The sequence below is a fragment of the Misgurnus anguillicaudatus genome, chromosome 2, assembly GCF_027580225.2.
Source record: "Misgurnus anguillicaudatus chromosome 2, ASM2758022v2, whole genome shotgun sequence".
Lineage (NCBI taxonomy): Eukaryota > Metazoa > Chordata > Actinopteri > Cypriniformes > Cobitidae > Misgurnus > Misgurnus anguillicaudatus.
In genome coordinates, this window is record NC_073338.2 from 49,713,034 (window position 1) to 49,725,508 (window position 12,475).

The following is a 12,475-nucleotide window of genomic DNA, read 5'->3' on the forward strand; positions in this document are numbered from 1 at the left end:
TATTTAAGTAATCTGAAATTCAGACATTAAATAACTTTAGTGGTCTTTAAACATATTGTTAGAAATGTTTAGCATAATCCTCTGTTGAATATTCAGTATTGTATAATTTGGACTAAATGTCGATATTAAACGTTTGTCTTAAAAATAAGTGAATTGAGATTAATTTCAAATTTAGACCCATTTAGTGGCTTTTATAACATTTTATTTATAGTGGTTTGTAGACATAAAATAATACACGGCTGTAGATGAATAATATTAACTGTGAATAACTACTGTACAACCTCTGTTTAACCGGACAAAATACAATTATTAAAATATAACATTACAATCAGTTATTTAAAATTACTAATTAGTAAATGAAAGATTGATTATTTCTTTGTTGTTGATTCATCATGTTCAGACTTCTAATATGACAAAATTATTTGTAGACTCTCTGTATCATCTATATTGTTATATCACACAGTTTCACTGATCCATTAAAAACATAAAACCCAGGATAGAGAGGTTTAGTGAATGTGGTGTTGACTCTGTGGATGAGGGTCATTGTGTCAGAGACGCTGTAGAAGGACAGAGATCCTGAACTGTGATCCACATAAACTCCTATTCTAGAAGATCTGGACACTACAGGGAGTTTAGTCTCAATATTATTGTGCTTGAATGAACAACTGGATTTAGAGCAGCACAAACTCCAGGACTGTTCATTACATCCAAACAAAGACTCTTTACCTCCCTTCCTGCTGATGCTCTTATATGACACTGAGATATACACCACATCACTCCACTCAACCTCCCAGTAACAGCGTCCACACAAACTCTCACTACACAACACCTGAATACAAAAATAACCATCAAATCTGTCTGGATGATCAGGATACTGGACTCTTTTAGTGTTAGTTATCACTCTGTTCCCCTCAGACAGATGGAGACGTTTATTTGCTGTGTTTGGATCTGCAGTGAAGTGATGATAATCTGATGGAGACAAATCAAAAACATCATTTAAATGTAAAATTATACATTTCAATAATGAAACTAAAACTTCAAGTCTTATTTATTTTAGTTTTTGAGGACTGTCAATGAGTTAAGAAGTGAACAGAGATCATTTACAGTATAGACAGAATCTAATCTAATTCTTTTACTGTTATATTCATCATAATGTGTGTGTAAACGTTTTGTGAATGTGTGAACATTGTTAAAGTCTCTCTGTTCTGTAGTTGTACACTTTAAAATATATTTTGTTATCATTTAATTTAAGTGTGGATCATTTTTGTTTATTGATAAACTTAATGGCTTATGAAATGTAAATATTAAATGAGAAACTTAATTTATGAACTGCTATATGATTTCACAGTTGTGTTTCATTGTGGGCGAGCACAGTTATTTATTTTCTGTTTATTCTGCACATTCAGTTTGATTCATGAGTATCATTATAGAGGAGTTTAAAATGACTGAAATGCAGATTATGACTGTTCATGTCTTTATCAGCATCCGTGTGTTTATTTGTTGTTTATTTAGACTCACATTTTAGGAACTGCTCCCTGGTCTCAGGTTCAGGAGTAACTTTATCATATATCTTCTCTATCTCTTCTCTACAGAAATCCTCCAGTTTCTCTCTCAGATGAGACACAGATTTTCCTACATCATCAAAAGAGATGAGAGAGCTGACAGTGATGCTGAGTGAGTCTGTAGATCCAGGAGGAACAGAGAGAGACTGGAAACTCTACACAAACACAAACATAAACTCATGACACTGAAACATTTCATAGAAAATATCATCTGAGTAAAACATGCTCTTCACTTCCTAAAGATCACTGATCTCTGTTACCTGGAGGAAATGGATGTGATCATCTGTGTGTGAAAGCTGCTCCAGCTCAGCGTCTCTCCTCCTCAGATCATCAATCTCCTGCTCCAGTCGCTTCAAGAGTCCTTCAGCTTCACTCACTGCAGTCTTTTCCTGATCTCTGATCAGCTGTGTCACCTCAGATCGTCTTCTCTCAATGGATGTGATCAGTTGAGTAAAGATCCTCTCAGTGTCGTCCACTGCTGTCTGTGCAGAGCGCTGTTAGGACACACAGAGAGAGGAGCATTAGAATCAGCAGCATTCATTCAGCTCTTACTGGTACATCACACAGTCTGTTACACACAGTGAACTTCAGTGAAAGTCATCCAGCACTGAACTCCTCACTGACTGATTGGATGAGAGTCTTAACTGAGTCTGAAACAGATCTGAAACAGCAGACAGCAGTTGTTCTTCTCATCAAAACTCACCTTATGAGTCTCCACAGCATCTCTCAGCTCCTGAAGCTTCTTCTGACTCTCCTGGATTCTCTGATGATATTTTCTCTGCGTCTCCTTCAGTTCTTTCTGTTGGATGTGGAAATGATAATTAAACAGATAAAATGTAAGTTAAACACTGGGCGATACAATAGGTCCAAAATGACATCTTCACAAATACTTTATAAATCAAAGGAATGTGATGTATGTGTTACATTAAGATATAAAGATGTTTAGTAATGTAGTTTGGTGTCATTATAATGAAACATTTATCACAGATCACATCTCTTACCTGTTTCTCAGTCCTCTCTGCTGCAGCTGATACAGTTTTATGTTCATTGTGTTCATCCACCATACACAGATAACATATACAGAGCTGATCAGTTTTACAGTAAATCTCTAAAAGTTTCTCATGTTGAGGGCAGATCATCTGCTGAAGTCGTCCAGTCACATCAATCACTTTGTGTTTCTTTCCTCTGTGAAAAGCTTCATGTTGTTTAAAGTGAGTTTGACAGTAAGATTCAAGACACACCAGACAGGACTTGACAGCTTTGTGTTTTCTCTCAGTACAGACGTCACACTTCACATCTCCAGCTTCAGCATAACAGTGATCAAGACAAGCAGCTTGTAGTTTTGTCTTCTTCAGTATCTCCACCACTTCAGCCAGCATGGTGTTTTTATATAAATCAGGTCTTGTATTGAAGGTCTGTCTGCATTGAGGGCAGCTGTAGTTTCTCTTCTGATCGTCTTGATTCCAGCAGTTTGTAATACAGCTCATACAGTAACTGTGTCCACAGGGAATGGTCACTGGATCCTTCAGTAAATCCAGACAGATTGAACAGATGAACTGATCCTGAATCACTGAAATACTCGCTTCTGCCATTTCACCGTATTTACTTACAAACAATAAAACTAAACACACAACAGCCCAACAGTTTCAGTTTCTCTGAACTCAAATAATTTCCTGGTTGTGTTTATGAAACGTGTACAAACAGGCGTGTCAGTCATATAATAAACAAGTCCACTAGATGTCAGTGTCATACAGAAAGTCACAGTCTCGAGTAGTCAAACCTTTGTGAAAATGCTCTGTCATAAATGCATTAATATGAGTGAATTTTGTGGTGAAATAAGAGAATAACAGATCAAATCTCTCTGATGTTTGTCACTAAACTGATTCAACATCCAAGTCAGTGTGAGTGTTTGTCCTCTAGTGTTGAGTTTACACTATTTACACAAACAATTCACATTAAGAAAAGAAAAATAAACAGAAGTTTAAACTACAGATAATTGATTATACACATTTTTAAATGAATGCATTAAAACAAACATAAGCTGCTATAATGTTTAAAAAGACATGACCTGGTTTTACAGACAGAGATTAAGTCAGGAATAAGTTTTAGTTAATGACATTTAAGTAGTTTTTAGTTTAAATGTGTCTCAGATAAAAACAGGAGTCTACTGGTGTGCAGTACAACACAAAACAATGACAGTGAAATATTTTAAGATCAGTCAGTTTAAGTTGTTTTCAGCTAAGACGGCACAAACATGTATTTTAGTCTGGAGTTTGCTGAAGTCTTGTCTGTGAATCCAGGTCAAAGTGTCGTTGGTGGGAGGTTTCTAGATTGTCAAAAGAGGGAAACATAACAACACAAATTAACATTTAGCCAGAAGAGCCTTTATCACCCTACATTCACCACAGTATTTACTGTACATGATACTAGGTAACTTATTTAAAGGGGCCATTTCACAAGACTTTTTTAAGATGTAAAATAAATCTTCTCAGAGTACCGTTTGTGGGTGTGTCCTTTAAAATGCAAATGAGCTGATGAAATGCAAACACTGATCACAATGATGGTGGTTTGTTGGAATTGAAACTCAATTGTGCTGTCAATAATTATTTTCTTTCTCTTTATTTCTGCACTAAATGGCAGTGCTGTGGTTGGAAAGTGCAGATTAAGAGGCGGTGTCACAAGCCAGGGGCTGGCTGCTAATTGTTAAGCCACGCCCCTTCTCAACTTCCACCTCGAGGAGGTCCCCAAAACCAACCCAATGACCAGACAACAACGAGGACAGGTAAGTATAAAAATATTCTTTCTTTATTTAAATATTTAAAATGCAAAGGGGAAATGGGGAAAGGGAATTAAAATTAATATCGGGCCCTGCCCTCCAGGGGGCCACGGCCGAGTGAGTGACCAGGGGGGGGGGGTAACGTTGAGGAACGGGCTCCCGCCTCTGGTTCCTTCTGCCCGTGGCGCCCTCCTCTTCCTTCCTGGAGGCAGAAAAAAAATACAATGAGTGTTGGTATTGGTTTTTCCTGTCTGCGTACCTGTATTGCGCTCGCGGTACTCCACCGCCTGAACTCGCACAACTCTTTGTCGTCGACTCACCCTCCTTTCCGTCTCTCTCCACAGGCAGTGACTGGGACACAGAGGACACAATTAATCTGACGGGATGGCTCTCACCTCTTTGCTGGCTACAGCCCTTGGTAAATGCAGTTTCTATCACGGCTCGTTCTCTAAATGCTCACTCCTGTTCTCTCTCTCCACAGACAGCAGCTGGGGCACAGGGACACGGTGGGTCTAGCTCGAATGGCTCTCTCACCTCTTCGCGGGCTACAGCTCTTGGTAAGTGCAGGTTTCTCCACAGTTCGTTTTCTGAGTGCTCACGCTTGTTCTCTCTCTCTCCACAGGCAGCAGCTGGACACAAGGACACAGTGGATCTAACTCAAATGGCTCTCTCCCACCTCTTCGCGTCATACTGTAAGCACGTGATCTTCAATGGTGGCTCCTCTCAGGTCGCTATACACGGCACACTCTTCATCTCTGTTGATCAACAGACTTAGCAGGTTAGTATACACTTTACAGGGTGGCGGACTTACGACAGCTGGCGTCCACAGTGTGTCGGCTGGACAGTAGTTCCTATAGAGCGCCGGGGACAAACCCTCTCGGCGAGCTCGTTGGTCTGCAGAGGGGCGAGAACGTCACACCGTCACACCGGGTCGAGCGCTGCCCTTTCCTCGGTACCCGTTGGGCGATCGAACACTGGACAGGGGCGCCCTTTTGTAGAGACCTCGGGCGGCGGATCTCCTTCGCCTCTAGCTCTGCGACAATGAAAGAACACAGGTAAGGTAGTAATATTATTTGTCCAAAGTCTTACTCACACACCGCCAACTCTACAGTTCTTCACCACCACTCGATAAGGTCCGCCGAGTGTTTGGCGGAGAAATCACTCAAGGATGCCGCTCCGTTATTCCAACCTGAAGCACACTCACAGCATAATTATCTACAAGTTTTCTCTAGGACTGCTTGCCTCTTCGTCTTCCCTTAATGAATGAGTGGAGGCGGGGATACGTCCGACAAGACACACCAAATTTCACTGCAATACACAGCACCACTTCAAAGTGAAAATTTTTACATCCAAAGACTCACCCACCACGTTCAGTGCACACAAATAAGACGCCCGTCTTCCTCCACTTCGCTCTGGGCGGAATACGGCGATGATAACACGGCCTAGTGTTTGTTTCGTCACTGTAGCTGCTTCATAAAAGGATCCTTCGGCTCACCCACCACACTGACTCAGGGGTAGGGCCGCCCTCCCTCTCTTGGAGGCACTCGAAAGATTTACAAGTCAGGCATGTACAATTGGTTCCAAAAAAAAATGAGTTTGGTTACTCACGGCTGCCGTACTTCCCTCGTCCCACGCTTCACTACGTTAATCCACGTCGTAAACATTTCAGATGCACTGGCAGGGCGGTTTTCAGTCGCCAAAAACACACTTTTCCCACGGGTGTTTACTCACAGCAATACGTGTCTTCTTCCTTTGTTTCTCTTCTCCAGGTGTCAGCGTTCGTTCGTTCTTCAACCTACAAGGTTTTCCAAATCTCCATCAACATACATCCATACACAAGACGAGAGAGAGACAAGTACAGCGATCGATCAGCGTATTACTGTAGGCGAGCACAACTCAGCGCTTCAATACACACCACCAACAACTCAACTAACTCGCGGTGCTCCTTTAAAAAGATCCACAGCTTGCCTTTTTTTCGCCTCCTGTGGCTCTGTCCTCTTTCCGCTCGCTTCTAGCGATCCCCGGATCAACAGAGCCTTCGGGCTCTTCAAAAGGTGCGTGTCTTTACTCTGCCTTTGGCAAAGGAGCTTTCCCCGTGTCAATCGCTCTCGTGTCAATCGCTGCTTTTTCTGTGTTCCAGCAGAGCTATTTAAGTGCTTCATTGTCCCACAGCCTCCAATCACACGTTGCTTAATTAATTCATTGCACATGTAGCGAATTTGGCTTCATTTGTTGCTATGGAGAACCAGGAAGTAAACCGGTGCAATAAAAAAAATCTGCCCGGGCGGAACCTCTCCTCTCCATTTTTGGTTCCGCCCTAAGTCACCTTGTGACAGCAGTATTATTATAATAAGATCCCCTTATGACAGGTTGTTCTTTTTCATTTTTTCTAGCTTGATAGCATGTAATTTTCCTAACTATTTTGCCAATTTTCTCAGCATTGAAGTTATATAATAAATGATAGTATTTATTTAAGCAATCAGGTACGAGAGGCTGTGCTGTATCGTGAATAAGTAACGGCTGAAGGGCGTTGTTAGGCACGACGCGAAGCGGAGTGCCTGCAACCCCTTCAGCCGTTACTTATTCACGATACAGCACTTGCCTCGAGTGGTTCTATTTGATCTCACAGTTTCATTGTGGACGAGCACAGTTATTTATTTTCTGTTTATTCTGCACATTCAGTTTGATTCATGAGTATCATTATAGAGGAGTTAAAAATGACTGAAATGCAGATTATCACTGTTCATGTCTTTATCAGCATCAGTGTGTTTATTTGTTGTTTATTGAGACTCACATTTTAGGAACTGCTCCCTGGTCTCAGGTTCAGGTGCTTTACTTTGATCAAATATCTTCTCTATCTCTTCTCTACAGAAATCCTCCAGTTTCTCTCTCAGATGAGACACAGATTTTCCTACATCATCAAAAGAGATGAGAGAGCTGACAGTGATGCTGAGTGAGTCTGTAGATCCAGGAGGAACAGAGAGAGACTGAAAACTCTACACAAACACAAACATAAACTCATGACACTGAAACATTTCATAGAAAATATCATCTGAGTAAAACATGCTCTTCACTTCCTAAAGATCACTGATCTCTGTTACCTGGAGGAAATGGATGTGATCATCTGTGTGTGAAAGCTGCTCCAGCTCAGCGTCTCTCCTCCTCAGATCATCAATCTCCTGCTCCAGTCGCTTCAAGAGTCCTTCAGCTTCACTCACTGCAGTCTTTTCCTGATCTCTGATCAGCTGTATCACCTCAGATCGTCTTCTCTCAATGGATGTGATCAGTTGAGTAAAGATCCTCTCAGTGTCGTCCACTGCTGTCTGTGCAGAGCGCTGTTAGGACACACAGAGAGAGGAGCATTAGAATCAGCAGCATTCATTCAGCTCTTACTGGTACATCACACAGTCTGTTACACACAGTGAACTTCAGTGAAAGTCATCCAGCACTGAACTCCTCACTGACTGATTGGATGAGAGTCTTAACTGAGTCTGAAACAGATCTGAAACAGCAGACAGCAGTTGTTCTTCTCATCAAAACTCACCTTATGAGTCTCCACAACATCTCTCAGCTCCTGAAGCTTCTTCTGACTCTCCTGGATTCTCTCTTGGTATTTTCTCTGTGTCTCCTTTAGTTGTTTCTGTTGGATGTGGAAATAATAATCATACACATAAATGTACATTACAGTGATTTGTTATATGTTAAACTTTGCAAATCCAGCCCTGGGCGATACAGTAGGTCCAAAATGACATCTTCACAAATACTTTATAAATCAAAGGAATGTGATGTATGTGTTACATTAAGATATAAAGATCTTTAGTTATGTAGTTTGGTGTCATTATAATGAAACATTTATCACAGATCACATCTCTTACCTGTTTCTCAGTCCTCTCTGCTGCAGCTGATACAGTTTTATGTTCATTGTGTTCATCCACCATACACAGATAACATATACAGAGCTGATCAGTTTTACAGTAAATCTCTAAAAGTTTCTCATGTTGAGAGCAGATCATCTCCTGAAGTCTTCCTGTCACATCAATCACTTTGTGTTTCTTTCCTCTGTGAAAAGCTTCATGTTGTTCAAAGTGAGTTTGACAGTAAGATTCAAGACACACCAGACAGGACTTGACAGCTTTGTGTTTTCTCTCAGTACAGACGTCACACTTCACATCTCCAGCTTCAGCATAACTGTGATCAGGACGAGCAGCTTGTAGTTTTGTCTTCTTCAGCATCTCCACCATCTGAGCAAACACCACATTTTTATATAAATCAGGTCTTGTATTGAAGGTCTGTCTGCATTGAGGGCAGCTGTAGTTTCTCTTCTGATCATCTTGATTCCAGCAGTTTGTAATACAGCTCATACAGTAACTGTGTCCACAGGGAATGGTCACTGGATCCTTCAGTAAATCCAGACAGATTGAACAGATGAACTGATCCTGAATCACTGAAATACTGGCTTCTGCCATTTCACCGTATTTACTTACAAACAATAAAACTAAACACACAACAGCTCAACAGTTTCAGTTTCTCTGAACTCAAATCATTTCCTGGTTGTGTTTATGAAACGTGTGCAAACAGGTGTGTCAGTCATATAATAAACAAGTCCACTAGATGTCAGTCTCATACAGAAAGTCACAGTCTCGAGTAGCCAAATCTTTGTGAAAATGCTCTGTCATAAATGCATAAATATGAGTGAATTTTGAGGTGAAATAAGAGAATAACAGATCAAATCTCTCTGATGTTTGTCACTAAACTGATTCAACATCCAAGTCATTGTGAGTGTTTGTCCTCTAGTGGTGAGTTTACACTATTTCCACAAACAATTCACATTTAAAAAAAAAAGTTTAAACTACAGATAATTGATTATAGACATTTTTAAATGAATGCATTTAAACAAACTTAAGCTCCTATAATGTTTAAAAAGACATGAGCTGGTTTTACAGACAGAGATTAAGTCAGGAATACGTTTCAGTTAATGATGACATTTAAGTAGTTTTTAGTTTAAATGTGTCTCAGATAAAAACAGGAGTCTACTGGTGTGCAGTACAACACAAAACAATGACAGTGAAATATTTTAAGATCAGTCAGTGTAAGTTGTTTTCAGTTGAGACAGTACAAACATGTATTTTAGTCTGGAGTTTGCTGAAGTCTTGTCTGTGAATCCAGGTCAAAGTGTCGTTGGTGGGAGGTTTCTAGATTGTCAAAAGAGGGAAACATAACAACACTAATTAACATTTAGCCAGAAGAGCCTTTATCACCCTACATTCACCACAGTATTTACTGTACATGATACTAGGTAACTTATTTAAAGGGGCCATTTCACAAGACTTTTTTAAGATGTAAAATAAATCTTCTCAGAGTACCGTTTGTGGGTGTGTCCTTTAAAATGCAAATGAGCTGATGAAATGCAAACACTGATCACAATGATGGTGCTTTGTTGAATTTGAAACTCAATTGTGCTGTCAATTATTTTTTTTCTCTCTCTCACTTTGCACTAAATGGCAGTGCTGTGGTTGGATAGTGAAGATTAAGGGGCGGTATTATTATAGTAAGATCCCCTTATGACAGGTTGTTATTTTCCATTTTTAGCTTGATAGAAGCACTGGGGACTAGGGATGCACCGAAGGGAAAATTTCTGGCCGAAACCAAATAAAATGAAAGACTCAACCGATGGCCGAATACCGAATAATTAAAAAAAGTAATTTTCCGAATTATTTTGCCAATTTTTTCACCATTGAAGTTATATTGTTAATTATAGTACTATATTTATTTCATATTATTTAACATTACTTTTTTTACATTCCAGCAGTCATTATAGGGCCTTTTACACCTGGTCACTTCTCTGATCAGACTTGTTAAAACTGTTTCATTTACATTCCACCACATAAATGAGTCTAAATGGACATGAATCAGATCTTCAATTCTCACACAAAATATAAATAACCTATTCATTATACCTTAAGAAACTTGCAACAATGCTTATATAGCACTGTATGTTGAGCAGCGGTCAAGCACAATCAAAGGAGATAGTGAGAGAGATGCAAGATTGACAGGAGATGACAGAGGAAAAAGTGCTCAACAAAGCGGTCTAACAAAAATCTTATTGTTAATAAACGTTTTAGTTCTTGTTTAATATAAGTGTGTCTGTCAAAGTGGCGGCAAAATCTAATTTTAATGGGGTGGCCAGAGGAGGACACAGCTAAATCTTGAGGTGTCACCAAAAACAAACAAAAAATTCTGTGTTATGTGTGTTATACTTGTTTATGTTTGTTTCTGGTTAATGTAACAATATAACTTTAAAGCCGCAGTCCATCACTTTCTTTGGTTAAAAATATTCCAAAATCAATTTGTCGCATGTCTCTATGAAATAGCTTTTTCAAAACATTAATGATAGAAATTCAACATTACAGTATACTTGAAATATATCAATTATATATCAATTTCAACATTTATTAGGCTATGGGAAATAACAACTTTTAATTTATGTGAACTTAAATCAATGTTCACATAACACACTGTAGGAACAGTGTGTTACACGACATTTTGCTGTCGTGTTTACACTTTTTACGTTCAGGGTATGCCAACGGTATTTTGGAAAGCGTTTGGTAAGTGGGAAATGCATACTGTAGATGAAATTCTAAAGACTAAGTTAAACTCTGTACTTTATGCTATATGCAAATGAGTTCCTCATAGTGAAGAGAGGTGGACCACATTCTGTGGGCTTCCTTTGACATCAACAAACAATCATGGTTCTGCATCAGGAAAGTGCCAAGATGCAAACTCCTCCTTATCTAAAAGTTATAAAGGTTCCTTTTTTCCAGACATTCTTCACTCTGAGTCCTCCTGAAAAGAGAGACATTAACAGAGGTCCTAAGTTCTGAGTCTCCCGCCTGCATGCTAGAGACTGAAACAAGGCAAACCCCATCGTTCTGAGTCTTCGGCCATGTGCTAAGAGACTGAAACAAAAAATCCAACTTCTGAGTCTCCCGCTCAACGAGTTTCGTTCTGAGTTTGACAACATAGACTGAAGCAGATCGACCACACGTTCTGAGTTTCTGACCTGTGCGTCCGGAGATAGAGCGGATCACACCACGTTCTGAACTTCTCGTCCAGAAAGGCAATCACAGACGTCTGCAACAAGGTGAAGCTCAGAGGAGCAAATCTTCACTTCAAGGGACCTTCATCTGCGTGTTCCAGATTGTTAAGGACCTTCTGCACCAGCTCCAGTAAGGTCTGGTGTTCTAGATCGCGAGGATCCTCTCGGTGCTCCCGAAAATCAGCATTTTCACAGCACTTTGTGTTTAGCTGTTGAACTGAACCTAACTCTTTCCCTATTGCAGAACAGAAAAGACTGATACTTGGCTCATTTGACCGCACAGAACGTAAATATCACATAACCACATTTCCTGAAACCTTGGCATTAGCGTATTCTGTCAGTAACTTTTTACTAAAGATGTTTTTCAATATTGCATAAATTATTTCTTTAATGTTTAGCAGATAATTATTTCATTATTTGTGTTATGAGAAATACGTTTTTCATCTTATCAGAAACAGAAAAATTCTGCCATAAATTCAACTTCAATTTTCTATTCTTTGCATTTTAGTTTCTATCTTTTTCTATGCTTTAGTATTTTAGTATCATTTAGTAGTGTTTTTAGTTTTCTATTTTATTTTGTTAATAAATAACATTTTATTACCACTGTGTCTTCCTTGTGTTAATAATACAGTTAAAGGTTCTACAAGCTCGTCTGAATCTCACAAAATCCTTCAGATATATTAGATGACAAACTCCCTCTAATTTACAGATTTTTGTATTTGTTGAAATTTGGTGAAATTCTTTAGCTGGTGCCCCGAGCAATGGTAAAATTTCTGTAAAATTTATTTGGCCTTTTTACTTATTCAGTCGAACACTGAACATTAGCTTTTTGCTATATTCAGCAAAATAATTTTAATTGGTGAAAATTCGGTGCATCCTTACTGGGGACCCAATTATAGCACTTAAACATGGAAAAAGTAAGATTTTTGTCTCCTTTAATGGTTTTAAGGTACTGGGACATTTTTGTGTCTTTAAACATATTGTAAGAAATGTTTAGTATAAATCCATAGTTGTATATTCAGCATTGTATATTTGGGATTA

The 12,475-nt window shown here is 39.2% G+C and overlaps 2 protein-coding genes across 2 annotated transcripts; both read right to left on the bottom strand.

Moving 5' to 3' along the window:
• Positions 1-62: 62 nt before the first annotated feature.
• LOC141351056 (E3 ubiquitin/ISG15 ligase TRIM25-like) lies at positions 63-3,258 on the bottom strand. The gene is made up of 5 exons (XM_073857221.1): positions 2,564-3,258; positions 2,266-2,361; positions 1,823-2,056; positions 1,519-1,717; positions 63-969 (listed from the first exon to the last, which is right to left on the bottom strand). Exons 1-5 carry the CDS (start codon positions 3,152-3,154, stop codon positions 443-445), a joined length of 1,647 nt encoding a protein of 548 aa, XP_073713322.1. The 5' UTR covers positions 3,155-3,258; the 3' UTR covers positions 63-442.
• A 4,832-nt stretch (positions 3,259-8,090) lies between these two features.
• Positions 8,091-9,097, bottom strand: LOC141351059 (E3 ubiquitin/ISG15 ligase TRIM25-like). Its single transcript, XM_073857226.1, has one exon. The coding sequence runs from the start codon at positions 8,802-8,804 to the stop codon at positions 8,133-8,135; it is 672 nt and encodes a 223-aa protein (XP_073713327.1). The 5' UTR covers positions 8,805-9,097; the 3' UTR covers positions 8,091-8,132.
• Between the last annotated feature and the right edge of the window lie 3,378 nt (positions 9,098-12,475).

Excerpts from the sequence above, each read along its gene's own strand:
- LOC141351056 (XM_073857221.1), bottom strand. The coding sequence starts at position 3,154 with ATGGCAGAAGCGAGTATTTCAGTGATTCAGGATCAGTTCATCTGTTCA. Across the intron at positions 2,057-2,265 it reads ATGCTGTGGAGACTCATAAG|CGCTCTGCACAGACAGCAGT; the intron begins GTGAGTTTTGAT and ends GTGTCCTAACAG. Across the intron at positions 1,718-1,822 it reads ATCACATCCATTTCCTCCAG|AGTTTCCAGTCTCTCTCTGT; the intron begins GTAACAGAGATC and ends GTGTTTGTGTAG.
- LOC141351059 (XM_073857226.1), bottom strand. The coding sequence starts at position 8,804 with ATGGCAGAAGCCAGTATTTCAGTGATTCAGGATCAGTTCATCTGTTCA.